At 32.9% G+C, this 27,110-nt stretch overlaps 1 protein-coding gene across 2 annotated transcripts; it reads right to left on the reverse strand.

Moving 5' to 3' along the window:
- Positions 1-1,333: 1,333 nt before the first annotated feature.
- On the reverse strand, positions 1,334-25,068 carry LOC101975801 (UDP-glucuronosyltransferase 2B17). Of its 2 annotated transcripts, XM_005333286.3 has the most exons (6): positions 24,307-25,068; positions 22,841-22,989; positions 12,087-12,218; positions 10,236-10,323; positions 9,128-9,347; positions 1,334-1,951 (listed from the first exon to the last, which is right to left on the reverse strand). In XM_005333286.3, the coding sequence occupies exons 1-6, from the start codon at positions 25,028-25,030 to the stop codon at positions 1,675-1,677; spliced, it is 1,590 nt and encodes a 529-aa protein (XP_005333343.2). In that variant the 5' UTR covers positions 25,031-25,068; the 3' UTR covers positions 1,334-1,674. The 2 variants fall into 2 exon arrangements, with proteins under 2 accessions (XP_005333343.2, XP_077877498.1); XM_078021372.1 differs by lacking the exon at positions 1,334-1,951 and having other exon boundaries at positions 9,188-9,347; positions 10,223-10,323.
- Positions 25,069-27,110: the final 2,042 nt, after the last annotated feature.

The raw sequence follows: 27,110 nt of genomic DNA on the forward strand, positions 1-27,110 counted from the left end.
TATGTCACATTCCTCAGCAAATTACCTGTTAACTGCAGGAAAATGCAGACTCAAGATAATGTTATGGGAGGAACCCAAGAGACACTTGTCTTAAGATCCTGAAACTCTGGAAGATAACAATAGTTTTTCCTCAATGTACAATCTGTAAGAATGTGTGGTTAAGAATCCAGTTAGAAGCTGAGCACAATGGTGCACACCTATAATTCCAGGGACTCAAGAGGCAGAGACAGAAGGCTCATGAGTTCAAAACCACGCTTTGCAGTTTAGCAAGGCCCTATGTAACTGAGTGAGACCCTGCCTGTAAATAAAATACAAAATAGGTCTAGGGATATGGGCTCAGTGGTCAAGTGCACCGAGTTCAGTCCCAGGTTCTAAAATAACAACAAATTCCTATTGGAACTACTCAGCATGGGCCAAAGTGACCTAAAGTTGCCATGACAGTCATTACTTCAAAGTTTGATGTCACCCTTCTCTCAGTAAAAATCCAAAGGTGAACCTGGGCAGAACTTACTGGAAACTTCTCTGGGATCCCCAATGAAACCCAAGTGCAAGAGAGGCATGTCTTCCTTCTCCTCTCTGAGAGCAACAATTCTCTCCTTTGAGAGTGTCCCCTTTCCCTTTTGCTATATCCCTTCAGTAAACTCATTCTTGTTACTCTGAGTGACATGTCTGAAATTATTCTGAACTGATCACAAGACTTGGGGTTTGAAGGGGGTCTTCACATTGCCTCAGTGTCTCAGAAGTTCCCAGCTCTGTTAACACTATGACTTCATAATTATGTAAGAATTTTGGAAGCCGTATATGAATTATGGGTTTGTTTGTGCCAACATAAGGCTGGGAAGCTGCTTTTCTGGGAAATCCTGTGTGAAATTCTCAAACCCCTGATCATGCTGGTTCTCTGCCTTGAGTCTTAATCAAACAACAGCTCCCCAGAAGGGGGCAGAGATGGCCATGACCTACTAAGCATAAAACAACCTATTTACCAGAAGATCCCCTGCTACACTGAAATCTTACACCTACTGAACCCCTTTTGTCTGTACTGGTATAACTAAAGCAAACACAGGCTATTTCTTTGTTAGAGTCAGATCCTGCTGTCTGTTCAATCAAAACTCAAAAAATTGATATTTTATATATCCTCCGAAAGAAGGAATGAAAATGAGGACATCTAGGTGAACATTTTTAAAGGGCAAAGAGCAAAAGGGAATGAGCTCATGAAATCAAATATTTCCCACATACTTCTATTTAATAAGAGAAAGCAGGTAGGCATCACTACATTTCTAAAGCCACTGACAAATGACTTTGTTTCCTTCATCTTTTAGGAAAGAGAGATGCTGGGCCTGAATGTTCAATGAAAAGTAAGCATCACTTCCAGCTTCCTGGAAAATCAATGGAAAGCAAATCACAACACTCTAATTAGAGAACTTTATCTTCAAAAGAGGTGAAAGCTGCAAAACAGAAAAAAATGGTAATATAAACACATATGGTTTAATTTTATTTTCTCAAATAACCTTTCCTTGAACAGAAATATTTCTGTACCTTACACAGGGAGTGAATTTCATGAAGATAAAATTTTACTTGACAAAGTAATTTGAGAAATATTGTTAGGATAGGTAGGAACCTGGCCATATAGCCTCCTCTAATGGGAGCAATGGGAGGAGCCAGGCCTAGATAAAATTACTCTTTTTTCTTCTTTCCAGTTTTAAAAAACATCTGGAAACAAAACAGACAGCATTTAGTGATGATGAACATCCCAGTTGCCACACAGGCCAGCAGGAACCCAATCACTTCCAAAGAGTAGTACTGGAACCAGGAGAGGTCATGGGCAGCCACCCGGAGGTGTTTAGCTCCTTTGTGGCGCATGACAAACTCAATCCAGAAGACAGCTCGGTCCAGAGGCTTCACTGGCTGATCGTGCTGAATTCTAGATAACTTCATAGCATTCTCTTTATATCTAAAGGTGAAACATAAAAGGATCAACATTGAAATAAGTTAATCTGTCTGTGCACATGAAGTCAATGAAAGTTTTTCACAAGTGCCATATGGATGATTTAAAATAAATATCAGAGACTTGCCCTGCATATGATTTGTTTTTTTTTCTTTTGACACTACATAATGTCTGATTTTAACTTATGTTCTGATGTAAAAATATTTCAAAAGTACTCATGGAATTTTAAGAAGGTGAGTCAAATTCTTCCATCAGAGGAAATAGTTATGAACCATTCTGAGTCCAATAAGTGAGAGAGAAAGCATATAATTTGTAAAAGATCACCGTGAAGCTTTAAAGAGGAATCATATCATGCTGTGCAGTGCTTCCTAATTATTCTCTCTGTTTTTCCTCGTCTTTTTGACCCTCTACTGAATTTCCACTCAGTAGCCAGTTTGGGATTATTAAAATATACACATCTAATTATGAAGCTCTTCTGCTCAAAATTTTCATGTGACTTCTCATCATAAGTAGAATAAAATTGAAGTCTATTCTTGAACTAGTGGATTCTGATGGGTTAGACACTGGCCATGATTTCTGATATCATTTTTCTTCACTCATTCTATCTAGGCATATGTGTCCTTTTAGTTTTATTTTTATTGACATTTTTAGTTATATGTAACATTAGAAATAGCCTGTGTTTGCTTTAGTTATAGCAGTACAGACAAAAGGGTTCAGTAGTGTACAATTTAAGTGTAGCAGGGATCATCTGGTAAACAGGTATTTTTATGCTTAGCAAGAGAAGCAAGAAATATAACTTGCTCTAACTCAGCCCCTAGCACTCCTCTCTTCCCATACCCTCCCCTTGCTTCACTCTCTCTACTCTACTGATCTTTCTAAAGTTTATTTCTACTTTATTTAATTAGTGTTTTCTTGCGTATACTTGATATTGGGATTCACTGTTATATATCCACAAAAATACACATGAACTTTAGCCAGATTTTTCCACTCTTCTTCTCTTTTCCTGTTCCTGCTTATTTCTCCTCAATATCCTTTGTTTACTCTATTGATCTTTCCTCTCTTTTGATAAAATTCTCTCTTCTTTTTTCCCTTTCTCCCCAGATGCACCCCATTATTTTGGATTAACTTGCTCATATGAGAGACAATTTTGAACTTTGGCTTTTTGAGCCAGGCTTGTTTCACTTGGCATGATAGTCTCCAGTTCTATGTATCTACTGGCAAGTGCTATAATTTCATCTGTTAGGACCAATACTCCAATTATGTGTATACACTACAATATCTTTATCCATTTATCTGTTGAAGGGTACTTACACTGGTTTCATAGCTTGGCTACAGTGAACTGTGCTACTATAAATATCAATGTAGTTGAATTCCTGTAGTATACTGATTTTAGATCTTTTGAATATATACTGAGAAGTGGGATAAGTGAATCATATTGTGGGTCCATTCCTAGTTTTTAGTGTTTTAGGCACATGTGTGTTTTTCCTGTTCCCCATTGTCACCCACGTGTTCTCCCTTGACACCTTCATGCTTTATAATCTCATCTTGCTTTTCCTTGAGCATCCTTTCATACATTACCCCCAGTCTTGCTTCTTTCTCATTGCTAAGGTCTTGGCCATCATGTCACTCCTCAGAGGTACTTTTCTTGGCCATATTAGCATAGCAGCCCTAGGCATTTCTTCTATTATTTTATGTTGTTTTAAAAGTATTTTATAATAACATAAAATATATTACATTTTCTAAAATAAGCCCCCAAGGTACAAGAAAAACACAGCATATCCTAAGTGATCACCTGGAAGTATCACAATTAACTTGCAGGGATGGTGAAGTAAGGACACCTATATACTCACTATTGGATCAAATTATAGGATTTGAAGGTCATATGTAATGCCACTTTAAGATCCTTAAAAATCAACTAGAGGACTTAAATCTGATAATGAAATACAAACTCAGAAAAGTAACAGTAGACAAATCACACAAAACACAATAGTTTTTTTAATATACAAATAAAAAACTCAGTGAGAAAGACATCAGAAAGACATTTTTCAACAATACCTTCAAAGAAAAATCAGTAGGAATAAATGTAATCAAGGAAGTGTAAGTTTTGTACAATACAATTTATAGAATATTGAAGAAAGAAGATACTAGGAGATGGAAAGTCATGAATCAGCAGAAAGAATACTGTGGAAATAGCCATCTGGCTGAAACCAATCTACAGATTTAATAAAATTCCTGTCAAAATACCAATGGAATTCTTCACAGAACTAAAATAAAAATCATAAAAATTATATGGAAGCCCCAAAGACCCCATATATCCAACGCAATTCTGAACAAAAGGAGAAATGCTGCAATTATCACAATTCCTATTTTAAAATAGACTATAGAGACATAGTAACAAAAATAACATAGTGTGGGATAAAAAGAGTCACAGATCAATGAGATATAATAAAAGCCCAAGAAATAAACTCATAAAGCTATAGCCATTTGATTCTTGAGAAAGGTGCCCAAAATATGCATTGGAGAAAAGAAAGTCTTTTCTAAAAATGGTGCTGATAAAACTAGAGAGCCATATGTAGAAGACTGCAGCTTAATCCTTAACTCTGACCCTGTACAAAAATGAACACAAAATGGATAAATGACCTGAGTATAAGACCTGAAACTCTGAACCAACAAGAAGAAACACTTCAAGATATAAGCACAGGCAATGACTTCCTGAATAGGACTCCTATATTTCTGACACTTATAGGAAGTATCAAAAAATGTGACTCACCAAATTAAAATGCTTCTGCATAATAAAGAAAACAACCAGCACAGTGAAGAGGCAGCCTATAGAATAGGATAAAAACTTTGCCCTCTCCTCTTCTGACAGGATTAATATTCAAACTACATAAGGAATTCTAAAGGCTTAATACCAAAATATTCTCCAAATAAACCAATCAATAAATTGACCAATGAACTGAACAGACATGTTATGGTTTGAATATAAGTTATCCCCCCCATAGCTCATATGATAGTGCAGAAATGTTCAGAGGTGAAATCATTAGATGATAAGATTTACAGCCTCATCAGCAGATTAATTCATTTGAATGGAAGTGAATGCATTCCTGGTGGTAACTATTCCTAGGGTGTGGCTGGAAGAAGGAGATTACTGGGGGTGTAAACTTGGGCATTATATTTGTCCCTGGATCCTTATCACTCTCTCTCTCTCTCTGATTCCTGGTTCCCATGAGCTGAGTAGCTTTCCTCTGCGGTGAGTTTTGCTGTGACTTTCTACCTCATCTCAGGCCCAGAGCAATGGAATTGGCTGATTGAGAACTGAACCTCTAAAATTATGATCTAAAAAAAAATTTTCCTTCTGTAATTTAAATTCTTCCTGTCAGGTATTTCGGCCACAGGGGGAAAAATCTGACTATAACCCAATATATTTAAAAATGTTCAACATTTCAACATTTTAGCCAACAAGAAAATGCAATTAAAACTACTCTGAGATTCCATCTCAGCCCAATCAGAATGACTATGATCAGAAATCCAAATAAAATAATTGTTGGCAAAGATGCAGGGAAAAGGGAATACTTATATATATTATGGTGGAAATGGGAAGTAGTACAGCTAACATAGAAATTAGAGTGAAATTCCCACAAAAAAATTAAACATAGAACTACCAAATAATGAAGATATACCACTGCTGGGTACATACTGAAAGAAATTAAAGTTATTTTATTATAGAGATACCTGAATATTTCACTCTTCATGGTACACTATATAGTGGCCAAATTATAGAACCAACCCAGGTTTTCATCAACAGATGAATGGATAAAGAAAATGTGATATCACTCACACACACACACACACACACACACACACACACACACACACACACATACACACCAGAGAGAGAGAGAGAGAGAGAGAGAGAGAGAGAGAGAGAGAGAGAGAGTATTTTTGAACCATAAAGAAGGAAATATGTCATTTGTAGGAAAATAGATGAAAGCATACATTTCAGTAGTAAGTGAAATAAGTAAAAACTCAGAAATACAAAAATTTAATGTTTCCCCTCACATGTGGAATCTGGCAGGGTAGGTGATACAAAAATAACAGGAAGACTATTATACAAGGGGAAAGGGATCAGGGGAGAAGGAGGAGACATTGTTAGGGAAATGAAAGTCTTTTAGGACATAATGTAAAACAAATATATTCATATTTATGTCTGATGTTTTAATCTGTATTCTCTTTTTCACATATACATTGTTTAATGTCTCTTTTCCCATTCTTTCTTAATTTCTCTCAGAGTATTTTTATTATTCATTGTGTTAGGATTTTTTCTTGGAAATGTAATTTTGAACTTGTCCTTTAAGTGATACCTTCCTTAAACCATTATACTAGCATTAGGAGAAATGAGAATTGAGTTGAAGACATTCATTCTACCTTGAAACTATATACTCCATATAATTTCCTTTTGCAGTATGGAAAAGGTAAATTATTGAAGTTTTGTTTTATCAAATATCATGAAAAAAGTTTTATTGTACTTCTAAGATTACCACAAAGTTAAAAAAAATCAACCATACGGAATGTTTGTAAAATATTTGCAAACCATATACCTGATGAGACTCATTAAAATCAATAGTTAAAATATAAATAACACACACACACACACACACACACGAGAGAGAGAGAGAGAGAGAGAGAGAGAGAGAGAGAGAGAGAGAGAGAGAGAGAGAAGTATTTTTGAACAGAAGGAAATATGTCATTTGTAGGAAAATAGAGGGAAGTATACATTTCAGTAGTAAGTGAAATAATTAAAAAACAGAAATACAAAAATTTCATGTTTCCCCTCACATGTGGAATCTGGCAGGGTAGGTGATATAAAAGTAACAGGAAGACTATTATACAAGAGGAAAGGAATCAAGGGAGAAGGAGGAGAGATTGTTAGGGCAATGAAAAGTCTTTAGGACATAATATAAAACTGATATATTCATATTTACTTCTGATGTTTTAATCTGTATTCTCTTTTTCACTTATACATTGTTTTATGTCTCTTTTCCCATTCTTTCTTAATTTCTCTCAGAGTATTTTTATTATTCATTGTGTTAGGATTTTTTCTTGGAAATGTAGCTTTGAACTTGTCCTTTAAGTGATACCTTCTTTAAACCATTATACTAGCATTAGGAGAAATGAGAATTGAGTTGAAGACATTCATTCTACCTTGAAACTATATACTCCATATAATTTCCTTTTGCAGCATGGAATAGGTTAATTATTGAAGTTTTGTTTTATCAAATATCATGAAAAAAATTGTATTGTGCTTCTAAGATTACCACAAAATTAAAAAAAATCAACCTTATGGAATGTTTGGAAAATATTTGCAAACCATATACCTGATGAGACTCATTAAAATCAATAATTAATATATAAATAACCTGATTAAAAGTGAGCAAATGGTTGGAACTAATATTTCTTTCATGAAGATAAGTGAATGACCAAAAAGCACATAAAATGATGCTCTTTAGCTATCATGGGATGCAAGTCAACACCACAGTGAGCTACAATCCTTTTTACTAGGATGGCTACAATAAAATAAACAGGTGATAGTAAATGCTAAAAATAATATGGGAAAATTGGAACTCTCTTATATTGCTTGTATGCTGCAAAAATTTTTGCAAATACTTTTAAAAATAGTTTGGCAGATCTTAATACATATAAAATTATCATATGACCTAACAGTTCTAAAACTAGAAATTACCAGAAGACATGAATACTTATGTTCATACAAATTATACACATTGTTCATAATAATCAAAATTGAAAACAGAAACCTTTATAAACTGGTGAATTGATAAATTACTTTGAATTTTTCCAAGCACAAAATGTTATTCAACAATAAAAACAATAAAGGCTGACTCTTGGCAAAGTATGATAAAACTAACAACACCAGTGAAAGAAACCATTAAAAAAGACCATAATTTTTATTATCTTTTTATGTGAAATATTTAGAATAGGATGATCTATAGGTACAAAAAATAAATGGAGTTTGCCTTGCCTAGGAGGCAATAAGAAATGACTTCAATGCATTGTCACATTTCTTTGTTGTGATAAAATTTCCAAAAATTATAGTATTTAAGAGTTTTATAACTATGGAAACATCAAATGTATTTGAATTTTAATTCACACATTTTAATTCAGACATAAATGGTATATTGTGTGTTATACATCATTAGAATCTTAAAAATATTAATACTCATGAAATAATTTTTGAGTAAAATAATTTATGATTGCAGAAATTTTATGTATGGATTTAAGATACTGTCATATCTCTATAAGTTTATCATTCTTTTCTTGTGTCAATCCTGTCATATTTAAAAATTAAATCCTCATTGCAAATGGCTCTATATGGTAAACATTTTGTGTATGTGTAGAAATGGTGCAGTAATCATTTACCTATGTAATTTATAAGATCAATGCAACTTTGAAATACTTATGATATTTGAAGTTTTATATAATTATGAAATAGTAATGGTTAAACTGGTTGAAAATAGATTTAATATGGGTTGAATCTTTAGATTCTTTCAAAATTACCCTCCTCCACAGCCACATCAATGTTTATAACAGCACAATTCCCAATAGCTAAACTGTGGAAACAACCTAGATGCCTTTCAATAGATGAAATAATAAAAACAATGTGTCATATATACACAATGAAATTTTACTCTGCAATAAAAGAGAATAAAATCATGACATTTTCAGGTAAATTGATGGAGTTAGAGAAGATAATGCTAAGGGAAGTTTGCCAATCCCCAAAAACCAAATGCCGAATGTTTTCTTTGATATTAGAGGGCTGATTCATAGTGTGAAAGGGAGAGGAAGCATGGGAGGAATAGACAAACTCTAGATAGGGCAGAGGTTGGAGGAGCATGGGGTTATTCATGATGGTGGAATGTGATGATCATTATTATTCAAAGTACAGCTATGAAGACATGAATTGTGTGGATACACTATGATTACAACCAGAGATATAAAAAGTTGTGCTCTATATGTGTAATAAGAATTGTAATGAATTCAAGTGTCATATATAAAAAAATAAATTAATTTAAAAATTTACCCTCCTCAAAATGGGCTAAAATTTATACTCATTGATGAAAAGACAATCCTTCTATGAATACTACCCAATGTAAAACTTGTACTCACAAAGGGTCATTAATGACGATCCTCAAGGCCTTGAGAAGATCTGCACTTGTCAGTGTTCTGTATTCCAATCTAATAGCTGCTCCCTTGGCCTTCACATGAGCAATGTTGTCAGCTTGATCCGCAAACAAAGGAATGCCCACCATGGGGATTCCATGGTAAATCCCCTCATAGATGCCATTGGTTCCACCATGAGTTATAAAAGCTTTGGTTTTTGGATGACCTAGGATTGATTTAATGTCAGAAAAAATATTCATTTAAATATTAGAAAGATAATGAGAAATGTGTATTATAAGACATTAAGGATATCAGTGTGTATTTTAGATGACAAATTATTATAAACATGACCCTGCTTTAATTATTTTTTCATATCTCAGAGGAACAAGCACTTTAGTCCACTAGAGTGCTAACCTAAAACTACATGAAAGAGAGAGTACATGATTGAGAATTGAATATTGAATACAACATTAATAAATAGAAAAAATAAGATATTTTTAGTAAGAGAATCAACATGCACTTATGGAAAATAAGGTCATGAAGGACATGTTAGCATATTATCTCATTAAAAAACTGAAGTCGCTAAGTTTGCTATGTAGCTTTTCCAAAGCAGCAGGGAATAGGATGGTGATGGTACTGAATTCAGAGAAAAGAGAGACTACACTTCATTATAAAATGTGTTTGCACTTCATAATAAAGATTGTGCATCGATTTCTGGAGAAAATAAAGAGTCACTGTCGATTAAAAAAAAAAAATCCTGGCTGACATTTTGAAAGGTATTTGAAATACACCTGCAGAAGAAGAAAGAATAAGTGAAAGACATACAACAACACAGAGAGACAATCCAGGAACTCAGTGATAAATTCTTGCAGAGGTAATTGCACCAGAAATAAAGATAACTTGGATTCTGTATATAATGACTGTGTATATTAAAATTACAGCTTTTTGCTTTGTTTTTTCAAACCAAATCTGGGCCTGGAAAATAATTAAAAAGAAGTTAAACATTGTGTTTGATATTTTTAAGTAACAAGTATTGAATAAAATGTTTCCTGTTAAATTTTTAGCATCCAGATTGATGGTACTCATGCTTTTAGGACTTACCTCAGAGTCTTACCAAGAAGGTCATTCTGGGGGATCCAGTTGTATATTCGAGTGTTGGGTCCTAATTTATCTGGCTTCCTGCCTTCATATCTCCAGATGACCTGTTTGGTAAATAATGTACTTTATTCTATGATTTAAAGATTAATGTTATAGCATGATTGCATTCTAAAAATTTAAGTGATCATCGAGTTCAACATTTAACACATAAGAATATAAGTACAATTTTAAGTAACGAGAATTATGAAAATACAAACTAAAACTCCATAACTATTTTGTTTTATGCATTTTAATCCTAGATTTCATTTTCCAAATTAATATCATTATGTTTATTTATTGAGAGTGACATAGATAAGACAGGACATATATTGTTTAAGATGCTTATTTCAGTTTGCATTGTTTTTTATACATAAAAGCAAACCAATACAGTCAGCTACTGTTAGAAATAAATTAATATTAACTAGGAATTACATGTAACTTGTATTTGACATCAATTTTATTAAACACTACCTAAAAGAAACCTTTTACTTGTACTTATGGACCTTAACCCACACTTCTATCAATATTGGTGAATTTGGAAATTCTTAAGTTTTAAATGGAAGAACCCATTTGCAACTTACAAATAATTACATGAATATTGAAATAAAGTTCAAAATTGTGAGGTTGCTAAATGTTTTAAAACTGTGTGTAATCATTTAATGATGCAGTAAAAATCTTGTTAGTAGTCTTATACATATCCAAGATGTTTTTATGTCTAGGAATAAAATAAGGAGCTGACTCTGGAAATTAAAAGCAATCTTCATGAACTGGAGTATAATTTTTAAGTATAATTTCATATCTTCAAAATGCAATGGGAGCAGCAAAGTAAATTTAGGTCTACAGAAGGAAAAGTAATTGGGTGATTAGGAGAAGCCTATATCAGATAGGAAACTACAGAGCAGATGCAAAACACTCAAAGACCACAAGAGTGGTTATGTTAGAAATTGTAGTATTAAAGCATTTTATGGAGGTGGGAACTTTTGAATTTCACTGCATGCAAAGTTCTTTGGGGTACATTTCGTAATGCACAGAGTCCATTTCAAAGCAGAACTAATCTCTACACTTTCTCTAATTGTCAGACATTGTCAGGATCCTGTCCACTAATGCAAGCTGTTTTTTCTTTTTCTACAAATGCATGTGACTGAGTGGAAATTTGGCCCAATGATTTGGGTAGCCTTTCTCCTCAAAACTCCAGGAGCAGTTTATTAAATAAATTTATAGGTTTTTTTTATGAGGGAGGGGATGTATTTTGGGCTTACAGTTTCAGAAGTTCAGTCCATATTGGAAGGCTCCATTGTTCTGGGCCAAAGATGAAGTAGAATATCATGGCAAGAATACTATTCTTAAATGAGGGTAAGCAAGGAATAAGGGATTACCTGGGGTATATAAAATCATGATAAAATTCAGCCTTCTCAATACCTCTTAGCATTATTGTGGTGGTCAAATTATGAGTTAACTTTTTATAGCTTTCTGATAACATTAGCCATGTATATAGTGCCCTCAGGGATCCTGCAAGGAAAAGGAAGAAGTAGCAGGGACGAATGTGGTACCTGTGTAAATAAATGCCTGTGATACCCTTACAATTAAATTTCAAAATGGACCTGTAAAATATATGTTTTATGATCACAATGTTAATATTAACATGAATTAAACATTCTCAACTTTTTAGAATTACCACACATATTTTTGTTTAAAACATGATTTCTGAGATGAACTAGAGAGATGACAATAGGTTATGTTTCACAAAGGATGCTTCAATAAGCAAACCCTTTATAAAGTTTAACAGACTTTTTACATATTTGGCCACTAAGAAGGCACTATTGCTTACCTTTTGTGGAATCTGTGCAAGGGCAAATGCAATTATATTGGCTTTCTCTTCTGGCATGTTAGAAACCATTGACCCCAGAGAAAACACCACAATACCATTTTCTCCAGAACTCTGTAAAAATTCTTCCATTTCCTGTGAATAAAACATTTGTTCCATCAAAAAAGATGAAAAGGGAGGGGATACAAGATGTCAGATTAGAGGAAGGCTGCCTTTCTAGTTGCTCCAAGGATCAAAATACAAGCAGTGAGAATACTGCTTCTTAGTGAGGTGGGTGAAAGAAGGATTTCACTAAAATTCAATACTGGACAGTGAAAGTGTCTCAGAGACTCAGAAGTTTGGGTTTATTAAACAAAGAAGATTACATTGAAACCAAACTTTGGAAGCAGCTAAATCAGTAGTAATGGTGATGTCTACCACAGAGAAATGAAAAATGAAGGGAGAAAAACATTGGATATTTGATATGAAAAAAACCTGAGATCAGAGAAGCAACATGAAGTTAGCTGATTCAGAGACTCCACTGAGCACTTGTGATTTAATGTGTTTATTTACTGCCTGGGGAGAGATGAGGTGGATTCATCTTGAGGTGGCCTTTCTCCAGTCTCTCTTGCCAGAAAGAGGAGATCTAAGCAAACACTGCTATAATGCCTACTGTGTGGCCTAGAGTGTACCTGGGAGTGAAACAGGCATAGATAAGATTTTACTCCAGGGGGATTCAAGTCAGAAAAACAAAGGAGGAGCGCAACTTGCTTGTCCTTTGAGCTGGTGGCTCTTGTGACCAGCTGAAGTGGGTGAGAATCTGAACAAAGAACTTGTCGAAATGTTCAGGGACTGAGCCTAGGAAAGATGTGCAGGTGAACACAGAATGTGTGGAAGATCAGCCCCACTGTGAAATGAGTACAATTCTTAGGAGGCTTCTGAGATTCAGACTCCCTACAGAGATAAGCAACTGCAAGGGCCTAGGTGTGTGTCTATCCAATTTCTTCAGAGCATACACCAAACAAAACCTCTAAGGTCTGATTAGACCTAAGTTTCCTGCATCAGAACTCATCTCATAGAACACTGCAGCAACTCCACCCCAGGAGTGCATAGATCTGGTTTGTGCACACAAAGCTCCAACTGACACTTCTTCCCATTCCAACATATGTCATACTGGTAAGAAGGGAAGTGAGAATTATTTCAAACACCTTCAGACTTAGGCCATTCCAAGTGGTAGCTCAGAGAGAAACACAAAAAGAGGAAGGTGATAATAAAATCCAATCTTTGCTTTTACTCTCAGTATATAGCTAAAAAATAAATGGAATGATAAATAGTTGAGTATAGTCAGTAACCATCCATTATGACTATTTGGGCCACTTCAGTGGAAATGTTTCCTTCATTTATTATTAAGAATAATTTTAGGGCTGGGGATGTGGCTCAAGCGGTAGCGCGCTCGCCTGGTATGCGTGCGACCCGGGTTCGATCCTCAGCACCACATACTAACAAAGATGTGTCCGCCGAGAACTGAAAAATAAATATTAAAAAATTCTCTCTCTCACTCTCTCTCTCTTCTCTCTCACTCTCTCTTTAAAAAAAAAGAATAATTTTACTTTTTCTTATTCTTTCTGTGTGTTTGTTTATTCTTCCATTACTGATTGGTTTATGGACATATATACATTTCTTTCTTTTATTCAGCATTTTTAAAATGTAGCTATTTTTCCTTGCATTGTCTTTTGAGAGTTAGTGTTTTTTGTTCTGTATATATTTGTTTTTTTTTTGTATTTCTTTAATTGTTTGTTTCTGTATCTCTTTTTTATTCTCCTGGTTATAGTGAAAATCTATTCTCTATTACTCTACATTTATTTATTTCTCTTATTTTCTCCTCCATCCTTATAACTCTCACCTGCTCCCTCTTCTTCATTCTCTCTCTTCACTTTTTAAAATTTCAAACTTTTTCCCCTATCTTCCTGTGTCACATTATTTCCTCTTACTGACTATAATTTTGCCATCTTTAAACTAATTGGTTTATGTAACTCTTGATCCCACCATTAATGTTGTTGAAATTATTACTTCTGTGGATGACATAGTTGAAACCCTTTTCTTGTCTTAATTTCAGATTTAGTTTATATTTATGCATTGCTTCATTGTTGGCAATTGCTGACCCACTTTTTCTGCTTTTTGTAGCAATTAACATTTTAGAAGTCAGAATCCAGGTATTTATTTTAATGCTGTATATTATTTGTATCCAATGTTGTTATTGTTTATTTCCCCTTATTCTGTGAGTAGCTGGATATCTACAGTGACACTACAGGTTTACAGGGTAGAGAAGTGCAGTGCTGAAATAAATTCAACCAAAATATAGTTCATCTTGCTTCACATGAAAATTAATGGCATTCAATCACTAACTATACTTTAATACAGAGAATAATAGAGATAAAAAGTCAAACTAATGATAAGGCCTCAAATAGAAAGAGCTGGGTGTGAGTTCATGGTTTCCACCTATGGAAATCCACTGCACAGAAAAAATAGAGAGAATTAATTCAAAGGCTGTGAACACCATACTTATAAAACAGTGTTAATCCAGATCACCCCAGGACACTTTGGAATTTTTTTTAAAGCAGGTAAATATTATGCCTTAAAAATGGAAGAGGCCTGGGGTTGTGACTCAGTTGTAGAGTGTTTGCCTACCACACATGAGGCTATGGGTTTGATCCCTAGTACCACATCAAAAAACTAACTAAATAAAAGTATTGTGTACATTTGTAACTATTTTTTTTAAAGGATGGAAGTAAAATATGCATAAAACCCAACACAAGACTACAAGAATTATGTAAAAATAAGGTAACATGAAATCACTTAAAAGTTTCTAATTTAGCAACAACTGATGCCAAAGATATTGAAATTTTTAAAACATCAGGTATACAATTCAAAAAGTAAATTATTATGAACTATAATCAATGAAATTATTATATTTTAAAATGATCAATGAATTATAAAAATTATCAATGAATTCTAAGAGAACACAGAGAAATAATTGAAGGAATTAAAAAAATTATTACAGATTATAAATGAAAAATTCAACAAGATAAAAATATTGAAAAAGAACCAAACATAAATCTTGAAAGTCAAAGATAAAATAAATCAAACAAAAGGTCAGTTGAAAATCTTTATATTACAGTAGACAATAGTGAAAACAGAACATCAGATATAAAAGAAAAAGTGGCCAGCTTTGAATATACAGACAGTTCTAAAGTAAAGAAAATAAGCAACCATGATGATAATAATTATTTAATGAAAGAGTACATATAGAAGAAATAAAAAACAAACCCTGAAGTTCACAAATGAATAAATTTGATGGGAAAAGTAGCTAAGCAAATGAGAAATAGGACCACATTAAACATAAATGAATCAAAATGACAGGAATTAATAAACATCTCTTTGTAATGACATTGAATATAAATCATCTCAATTCTTTAATTAAAATATATAGTCTGGAAGAATGAATTATAAAACCAAACCCAATGATATGTTGTTCATAAATGACACACCTTACAGGTAAAGACAGCCATAGGCTAAAAGCAACAAGATAAAAATTGATACATAATGCAAATGGAATCAGAAAATAAGCAGGATTATCTACTCTTATCTGACAAACAGACTTCAAGCCAAAATTAATCAGAAGAGACAAAGCTGGTCAGTTCATACTGGTAAAGTAAATAATCCAACAAGAAGATATAACAATTATAAATATATAAGTCATAAACATGGATCCAACTAATTACATAACAGATATAGTCAAATTGAAGCTTAGGTTAGACCTGAATAAAATAATTCTTGGGAATTTCAACACAATTCTCTCATCTTTTGATAGGTCATCCAGACATAGAATCCATAAGAAATCTTTGGACCTAAATAATATTATAAGTCAAATGAACTTATGGATATCTATAGAACATTTCATTCAACAGCATCTGAATATACTTTATTCTCAGCATCTCAAGAAAACCTTCTCCAAAATATGCAATATTTAAGGCCACAAAGCAACTCTCATCAAATAGAAAACAAGTGGTATTACTTATTATATTCTACCAGATCATAATTGGATGAAATTAGAAATCAACATGACAGAACCACACAAAAACTATATGAACATATGGAGATTCGACAATCTCTATTGTATAAAAATGGATTATAGGAAAAATTAAGGGAGAAATTTTAAAATTCTTAGACTCAACTGAGAATAGTAATACAACCTCTGACACAGATTGAAGGAATTTCTAAAAGAAAAGTTTATAGCTATGAGTTCCTGTATAATAAAATCATGAAGATCCCACATAAAACCTATTTTTCTTTCATTTCAAGGCCCTTGAAAAAGAAGAACAAACCAATTCCAAAACCAGTAAAATAGCAACAAGGAAAGATAAATAAATAAGAGACAGAAAACAGGAAAGAAAGAAGTAAAATTATTAGTTTGTAGATGATATGATCCTATATCTAGAAGAGCCAAATGACTCCAACAAAAGACTGATATTGCTAATAAACAAATTTGAAAAAGTAGCTGAGTACAAAATCAACATACAAAAATCAAGAGCTTTCTTATATACCAACAATGAATCTGCAGAGAAAAAAGTCAAGACAATTATTTCATTCACAATAGCCTCAAAACAAAATAACAACAACAACAACAAATACCTAGGAATAAAACTAACAAAAGAGTTAAAAGACCTCTAAAATAAAGATTGAAATTATAGAAGACATAAAATAAGATGGAAAGACCCCCCATGTTCATGGATAGGTAGAATTAATATTATTAAAGTCACCAACTATCCAAAGCAATATACATAATATATATTTAATCCTCATGAAAATATCAATAACAATCTTCACAGAACTAGAAAAGATAATCCTAATATTCATCTAGAAGAATAAAAGACCCATAATAGTCAAAGCAATTATAATTCTAAAAGCAATGCTGGAGGCATCACAATGTCTGATGTCAAATTATGCTACAGAGCTCTACTAACAAAAACTATGTAGTACTGACATGAATAAGACATATTGACTAGTAATATAGTATAGAAAACACAGAGAAAACCACACACATACCAAAAACATACCTTGGAGAAAAGATTGCCTTTTAATTAAATGATGCTGGGAATATTGCAGAAAAATGAAACTATACTCTTATCTCTTACCCTGAACAAAAATCAACTCAAAATGGATCAAAAACCTAGAAATTAGAACCAATACTATACAACTCCTAGGAGAAAATGTAGGGTCAACACTCCAGCATATAAGCACAGGCAATGGCTTTCTCAAATAGAACCCCTAAAGGTCAGGAAATAATTCCAAGAGTAGATAAATTGGAAGGCACCAAATTAAAAAGCTTTGAACAGCAACAAAAACAATTAGAATTGTGAAGAGATAACTTATGAAATGGAAGACAATCTTTGCATAACATCTTCTGACAAATGATTAATATTTAGAATATATAAAGAATTCCCAAAACTTTACACCAAAAACAAACAACCTAAATAATCAAAGAGAAAATGAGCTAAAAAGGTGCTTCTCAGAAGAATAAATATAAATAGGCAACAAAAATATAAAAACAATAAATGATCGACATCATTAGAAAGAAGGGAAATGAAAACTACACTGAGATTTTATCTTTCACCAGTCAGAATCTTAGTCATTGAGAATAAAAAGAAAAATAAATGCTGGAGCGGATATGCAGAAAAAATTTCTTACACTATTGGAGGAATTGTAAATGTGTACAACCACTATTGAAATCAGTATGGATAGTTTTCAAAGAGTAAGCATGTAAGTATCATATCACCCAGTATACCATTTCTCAGTATTTACCCTAAAGAATTAAAGTCATCTTATAACAGTGATACATGCATACTCATTTTATAGCAGTACAACTCATAATACACAAAGTATGGAACCAGCATAGGTGCCTGCCAATGGATGACTGAATAAAGAAAATGTGGTATATATATACACAATGGAGTTTTATTCAGCCAAAATAACAAATAAAATTATGTCATTTTACAAAAAATATGAATGGAATTAGAGTCTTTTACATGAAATAAGTCAAACTAAAAAAGTCATGGGTTGTATATTTTCTCTCATATTTGCAAGCTAGAGAGGAAAAATGAAAAAAAATGAGGGTAGATCTCATGGAAATAAAAGGGAGATCAGTGGAGAAAGGGACCAATGGGAGGGAGGTGGGAAGGGAAGGGAAATTCCTGGGAAGTTTTACTGGCCAAATTATTCTGTTATATTGTGTACATGTATGAATATGTAACATCAGATCTCATCATTATGTACACTCAAATGAACCAATAAAAATGTAGGAAAAGCAGAGAAATTATTGGTATGTAAACTAAGAAGAGAAAAGCATGTATTATTAGAATTTGGGAGTTATGGATATTTTTAAATTGACCCAGTCACTCACTTTCTTTGTAAAGAGATGTGTGTAATGACATAGAAGGCTCCATTAGGCTTACTTGTAGAAATAAGTGTGTATGTGTGTGTGTAAGAAATGACAGAGAGCCATTAAATAGTAATTCAAGAGACGATGTTAGAAATTATTATATGTAGACTCTTAATTCATAATTTTATTAATTACTAATGTTAATTTTTTTGTTAAACACTATAGCTAGTGTTTAACTATAGCTATCGTTATAGTACTTCACTTGATTTTATTCCAGGCAGGTTGTCTGGGTGATTTTTTAGTTTTGAACTATTATTACTTTTTTGGTCCTTGTGAGCCCAGAAGTAAAGTTACCTGTGCATAGGATTTTTGTACATTTTTATGTTTCCTCTCTCTATAGTATTTCATTCCTTACTTTATAATTTGTGAGAGTTTCCCAAGGTTTCCTCTATAATACCTCATAAAAACTGGAGATGAACAAACACTAGCATTCAGAAGATTAATATTACGGTTTGGAATTTCTTATACATAATTCTAATGATCCTAACAATCCTGTACATGTCCAGAACTATACTGATCCATAATCAGCATTTTCACTACATTGGAATGATACATGTACTTGAGTAATAATATCTTTGGGTTATTTATATGTCTCATCTTTTCCCTGAATTTTTTTAATGATAATGAAGTTCTATGAGAATGAACTGTGTATCAGAGGCTGTAAAGAACCCTTATTTTTCACCTCATTATGAACCATGGGAGCTCTTGCACCACAGTGGGACTTCCTCTGGCCCTTTTATAGAACAGGTCAACTTGTTGACTAGCTCATTCACATGTACTGGACATTGCACTACTCCTAGGAACTTGTGACACATCCAGTTATTTTGTGATTCCAGTAACCTAGAGCAAAGTGTACAGCAATATATTCAATATATTTTCTCCCTGCTCAAAATATTCTTAATCTCATATTGTACAAAGATTTTCTCACTACTACTGTCTTATAAATATACCCTTTTTTAAACCAATTAATCCCTGACATAGACAGGTCTCAGTCTTTCTGTAACATTATTTTTAAAGGAAAATAATTTAATCATATGAAAATTTGGAAGAGCATGAAGAAAGTATGTAATGTCTAAGAAGATTTGCCAAAATAATCTTTCGTTCATTTAGAGATACTGTGGGTTCAAAATTTGAATTTTTTCATTGGGGTCTTTTTTTTCTGTTCATGTAAGTACATGAATAATTACATGCACATATATAATGGAAATGGAAGATTAAAATACTTTTGTATATATAAAATTCTTTTCTTCTCAAAAAGAAGGATATTATTATCATCAGTATTTTGCCTTTTAATCTCCAACTAAACTTGTTTTATGACTCAATGTAGTTAAGGATTTATTTGTAAAGTAATCGTACTGGGCAAGGTGGTACACGCCTGTAATCCCAGCAGCTCAGGATATTAAGAGAGGAGGATCTCAAATTCAAAGCCAGCCTCAGCAACAGTGAAGCATTAATCAACTCAGTGAGACCCTGTCTCTCAATAAAATCTAAAATAGGGCTGGAGATATGTCTCAGTAGTTGAGCGTACATGAGTTGAATCCATAGTACAAAAAGAGAAATAAAAATAAGTACATAAGTAAACAAAGTGATTGTGATGATGTGTTATGTACCAGAATAACTTTTAAGATCATTACTTAATATATGACATGACTTAAAGTGTTAATTAATTAATGTAAGGCTTTTTTCCAATATGCATTCTATAAGTAACTTCCATGAACACAGATTACATTCATTTGATTTTTTGTTTGTCTAATTACAATTGGTAAACTGTGAAACCCAAGGCTATTTGAATTCCTAAGAGTATTCATACATTTGGATCTTTCACATTTTGACAAATTTCTGTATTTAATAATACAGAAATTGTCTGAGAATATAATAATTAATGGAAAAGCAAGTAATTTGGGGGAGCATTACTTTATATAATAAAGATCAAGAAGACAGTGTTTGTAATGTTGGCTTGTATTCTAACCTTGTTTATTCTATTAAATAACACCTTCTACTATTATTCCTTATCATGATCACACTGCTATCTACCTTCTCATCGTTCTCCTCCTCTCTCTGCTGTCTTTCTCTTTTATTGACCTGGTCACTTTCTCCTACTGTGAATGGGGAAATCTCTCAAGATCAGAGGTTAATGGTTAAACACTTACAATAACTCTGTCTCAGTTTTTAGTCAGAACTTTCACTAACTTTGGTTTTCTGTTTGTATTGTATGGAACTTATCACAAACAACAAAATAATTCTATTGAATATGAGGCTTGAATAAGATCTCAATATGTTGGTGCCTTAAAGAGGTAGAAAAAAAGAAACTCTTAAGAGATCACATAACAGTATGGCAAGTAATGTTTTCTTCTAAGTATGGTATTTATTAAAAATGTTTTAGATTCTTCTGTTTCCTCCTATGAAATATTATACTATTTGCTGACAGAATGATTTTGTAATTGTAAACTAAAGGGTGGACTCAAAAATAAATGACAAGAAATCTTAGATCATCATTGTGTTTGCAATTTTCTATGATCATTCTGTCGGGAAATTGTGATATTGAGGCCTAAGTTTTCCAAGGGAGTCTTCCTGAGGTGTCCTCTAAGGTTGGCATATGGCAGAAAGCTCTCTCAAGGTAACATCCCTATTATGATCTAAGATGTAGAAGTCTGAGTTCTCAGGTGAGTTTGTTCAAATCTGGAATGAAGACAAGTAAAGGCCACACATTCATATCACTGAGAAAAGCAATTACTTTAAAGCTAAAAGTTTATGAAGAGCTTGAACACTTACAATATAATTTCAGCAATTCCACTTACTCATTTGATTGCCAAAACTCACACATTTACCTTTAAGCAAATTGATAGAATATCTGTTCTCTAGGTCTTTGGCTGAAAATACTTTGTTGATTTTTCAGAAATCTAGTTTCTGTTATATATGAAATTGTATCCACTGTGCCTGGCACATATTACCTAACTAATATTATTGGTAATAGAGCTATAATACTGTACCTGGGCAGCCTGCATTTACTAGAGAACATCTATTGTAGTTTGTTTCAGCCATATTGTGAGTTTCTATCTCTCAATTTGAATATAATCCAAATTAATGTACACTGCAGTGTTTAGGGTATGCTAAAATGAATTAAATATAAAAATATCCAAATACTACTATTTCTAAGAGTTAATCCTACCTTTTTGGTATAGTTGGAGTCTTTAAATTATATAACAAAGTTCAGCTTTTCAGAAGGAAAAATAGTTTTATAGAAACAAAAAATGAATAATTACAATAGCGAATATTGCTATGGATCCTATGTTTGTACCAAGGACATGGTGTATCAGTATTATCTACTTTTTCCAGGTAACACAATATGAAGTTTGACTATTAGTAGATAAATAAGCATAGTTACATGTAAGAAAAATTTCATAGATGTTTACATCATTTGTTAACTGCAGTCATGCAACAACTTTCTGAGTGGTTCCTCTTCACTGTCTTTGACTCTAAAATCCTGATTGGTGACTGCATTTTTCAAATTGGAAACTTTATTCACATTTCTCTTATGCTTAACAATTTTCATTGGCTACTCATGGTGCTTCACAGATATTTTGAACTCCTACTAATTATCTGGCTTTCACTTACCTCTCTAGCATCATCTGCATTTTGCTGAGCCTTCTTCTGATGAACCACTATTGAAGTTCTTGGGAGTTTCCCCTACTATTGTATGAGCTTTTCCTTTTGTGTCTCCCTCTCTCCCTCAACCCCTATTCCTCTCCTGTGGATTCTTTAGAATTCACCTTAGTTTTCAAGGCTTTTAAAATTTTTTAAAATGATCTTTGCTGGAGGTTTCATTAGTATTGTATGATTTTCTTGTGATAACACACACACAAATTTATTACTTGTTAGAGTCTCTGTACCCAGATGGAATATAAACTCTGGTTGATGCAGAAACTGTGTCAACTTTATAACTCTCTATATCCAGCACTTATCTCTGGTATATGGCAGTCACTTAATAAATACTCTTTGTATTTATTAGAATTAATTATTAATTCTTTATTATATATTACATAATGAAGGCCTCAATTTTCCTGATTATTCTCAAGGATGCCTGATATCCTACTTTCTTCTGTGACAATGATGAAATACCATTACATGTGATGGCATAGAAATGCTTGGGTCTATAATTGGCAGAACTCTTTACCTTGCTTTTCATATCTCTGAGTTAAACACTCTGAATTAAGAATGCAGAGTCATTTCTACCAAAAATGTTAATCAAATAGACCAAAACAAACAGAAGAAGATTCACCTTAGGGAGGGGTTTGGCAGGTTTACAGTGGAGTCCTCCAACAAAGTCAAAATTTGGTAAGAATGGACGAGGAAATTCTAAATCCCAATAGGTTCGAATGAACCAAAAATCAGCTTTCCCCATTGTCTCATATATTGTAGTGGGTCTCCCTGAATGGAGAAAAGAGAAGAAAAGAAAATGAGAGACATGTACCTTGAATGCTTCATATATTTGCCTTGAAATGAGTTGGATTTGTGTAGGCAAGGTGTTCAAATGCACATGTGTATGTGTGTATTTGTGTTTTTGCATACTACAATTGATATGTTTTTTAGAGCACCCTATTGCATACTATATTTGATATGTTTTACATATGTTAATATGTACAGAAACTAGTTGTGTGGGTACTTTCTAGTGTTCCATTAGTATGTTTACAATCACAAATAATTAAATTATCAACCTACGCCTCCTTAGAAGTAAACACGCATTTTAGTTTCTCTCTAAAACTGCAAAAGTAACCTAAATTTTTAGAATCTTTGTGATATCCATTAACAATCAGTGCTCATGTAACTGTAGAGATATCTTTTCTAGGAGTAGTCAGTCTAATTCTTACAGTTGACAAAAACATTCCCTTGATCCTTGATTCTTCAAGTGAACTGTAATGATTTAGTGAGTATGCCTGAATTTCTCATGACCACTACTGGACTTGCCTCATATTAAAAGATTAATAGTATTAACTTGTTAAAATATAGATTTTTGAAAGTAACAGCCAGAAAGTTTACACACATATTAAAATAGAGATTGGTTCTGATGCTTAATTTAGTTCATATTGTCTTAAATGGTAAATGCAGTTTAAGAAACATAGACTTATAAGGTGTGGTTCCACTCTACACCAAAGTTTTAGGCCTTAACACATTATTTGTTTGTTTTTATCAAAGGAATATGAAATATAAATTATCATAATTTATAACTTTCAGTGCCTAAGATAGAGACACTTTTAACTGTGAAGGAATCTTCACAGCAATGAAAATAAATATTATTTTAATTTCTAACTAAGTAAACAATTCTATTCAAAAGTAAACAATTTCCTCCATGGTACATATATATGGTTGTGCTAGTAATACATGTGTATGTTATTAATGTACATATCTATCATTATTAAAACATTTAGTGAGTCTAATAATGACTGTCCTTAATGATGATAAGAATACTAAAATGAATACGTAATTGCTCAGAGAAATCTTCAGTGATTCAATTTGCAGGTTAGAATTTCCTGAAGCATTTGAATAAGTAATTGCCACTGGTTTCTAACTGGCTCTATAATATAAGGGTTCTTTTTTTATTGGTGAGACTACTTGTTCATCTTATATTTTCATTCCATCCTTTTACTTACAGAAAAGAAAGTTCTTCTGATTATATATTCATGCAAGCTCAGCTTCAAAGTCACAGGAAATTTAGGTTTCACACTAGTAATTACAGAACCAGCTTACCTAGAACTTCACTGTAAAACTGATTCCATTTCTTCACATCAAATGTCTGGAACCAAAAATCAAAATAAAGCATATACATTATGTTTTTAATCCGATCCATGAATGTCATTTGATCACTTAATTCAGACATCACAATGGACACATAGGAAGGAGGGAATATAATTGCCCCACTGTACTTTTCATATGTATAGCCAGGACTAAAGCGGAGAGTGTATACAAATGGTACTTTAAGTAGCTCAGCCAGCAGCTCACCACAGGGACCAATAGCATCTGAAAGAACAACATCAAATTTTGATTCTTGTAGCTTCATCATAATTTTCTTGTTTAAAACTACATTTCTGCAGAGTTCTTCAATTGTATCAGAATAGTCCTTGAAAAGTTTTTGTACTAATGAAAAATATTGCCAGAAGTCATCTTTTGGAGCATCGTAAATCCATTCATGGATCCATTTGGAGAAATGTTCTTCCAAATTTTGTTTATTTGAAGGTGCAGGGTAAACCTCAAAATTAATAGCAGATGTTGTATTGGGATTAATAAGAATGGAAGCTGTTGATGTGAGAACAGTCACCTCATGACCTCTCTGGATAAGTTCATCCAGGATTGTCTTTATGTTGATCCAATGGCTGTATTCTGTGGGCCACACTAGCACTTTCCCACAGCTTCCATAGCTAAAGTAACACATCAGTTGTATCAGCAGAAGAACCGAGTTCCTTTTCACAGACATCTTGGTGCAATGCAATGCTTCTGTTACATTAGCAGCTCTTCTTTTCTTCAATTTCTCACGCTTATATGTCTCAGGATAAATCAATCCAAAGTTAAAGTATAACTCCTGCACCTCAAAGTACAATTGTACAGGCTGATCATGTTGAACTTTGGAGAACAAACACAAAGTAAAGTACCTCAAGGTTATAAAAGTTTGTATGCCCTAGAAGGGTTCATTTGTCCTGTGGTGCCCCTCTCTCTTTCTTTCTCTCTCTCCCTCTCTCCTTCCAGATGCTGACGTGAGCTGAGTGGCTTTTCTTTGCTGGGACTTTCCTCAGGATGTGCTACTTCACCTTAGGCCCAGAGCAATGGAGTTAGCCATCAATGGACTGAGACCTCTGAAACCTTAAGCCCCAAATAACCTTTTTCTCCTCTAAGTTGTTCTTAGGAATTTTGGTCACAGTAACGAAAAAGTTGACTAAAGTAATCATACCTCTCAATATTCAGTTGTGCCTCAGTTGTAGAGCACTTCCCTTACATGTGTGATGCACTGGTTCAATCATCAGCACCATGTAAAAATAAATAAATAAAATAAAGTCAACCTGTCCATATACAACTAAAAAATTAAAAAAATAAAATACTTAGGAACTTTACTTACCTTTAGATATTTATAATTATTGTTTCACTAAGAAATGTGTTGCATTCTAGTTATCTGAAAAAACATTTTAGTTATTATGTTTTTCAATTTAAGAATAGTAAATGGAAGAGTAGGAGAGTATGGCAGAGAAAGTGGCTAGGAATTTAAAAAGAGACATAGAGAGAGTAAGAGAAGGGGCTTAGATCCCAATATTTCTTTCAAGAGCATATGCCAAATGACCTAACTTTCTTCCACTAGGCCTGACAATCTACAAATTCTACCACCACCCAGTGTTGCCTTGAGCCAGGGACCAATCCTTTGGGACACATTCAAGATTCAAAGTATAAACCCTTTTCCCCACATAAGGAAGAAAAATGTGGAGGAGACAAAAGTTTAACTACTTGTGTTTTCAAAACCAAAACCATATTCTTTCTTTTCTTTTCTTCATTGCATTTTATATGCATGATTTGTTCTTTCTCACTGTGTAATAATGAGCAACTTTGAACATAAAATGTATATTTTCTAATATAGAGAGCTTATATTGAAAAACATTTTTAGAGAAAAGATAAACAAGTTAAAACTTTTCTAAATATTGACCATGCAGACTGTACATTGTCCAGAGCATTCTTCAAAAGTATAATTATTTTCTTGTAGAGAGACCATTGTGTTATTTCTGTGACTTGCATGGGGCATCAAGGTACTCTGTGTGATTCCAGTAAACTATAGCAGCATTAACTTATGTTCAATCTTTGTCTCACAGGTTTCTGGTCCAAAGCTATTCATTCAGTAGATGATATCACACAAAAAAGGTAGAGTAATAAAACCTCAGTTGTTGAACTAATTACAAACATGGATTTGTTCTCATTCTGTGATATCCTTATGAAAGTAGTACGAGCTCAATTTGAGAAAATTGTGGAAAAGTATAAAAAATGAAATAAGATTGACTTTCTATTTTTTCAACTAATCTATTATATTTCTTGATTGTCCTCAGTTTCCAGCTAAACTCCTAATGAGGCTGACTTAGGGAAAATATTTTGTAATGATGCATTATGCAGATAAAGGTTTTAAGTAATTCAGCAAGGTAAGATAATCACATTATATTCAGTGTTCATTTTATAGATAACTGCTAAAGATAGTATTCTGTACACCTTGATAATTTTTTCACTATATTATTATGAATATCTTATTAAACCAATTACTATATTAATTTTTAAGGTTCTTGATGAATTTTGACAGATGTCTTTTCTTTAATATATTCTGAAGTTATCTATGAATCTAACAGAAAAACAAGATATATGGGGGAATAATTTCTTTCTACAAAATTTAGAAGAAATATTCACAACTATTGATGCCAATTCAAATGTTTCTATGAATTAATAACAATAGCTGGTAATACAAATTATTGATGTTGCATTATTCTTGATCTTATTCCTTATCTTCATTTTCTTCCTACTCTCTACCCACA

This window comes from Ictidomys tridecemlineatus, chromosome 9, assembly GCF_052094955.1.
Source record: "Ictidomys tridecemlineatus isolate mIctTri1 chromosome 9, mIctTri1.hap1, whole genome shotgun sequence".
Classification (NCBI taxonomy): Eukaryota; Metazoa; Chordata; class Mammalia; order Rodentia; family Sciuridae; genus Ictidomys; species Ictidomys tridecemlineatus.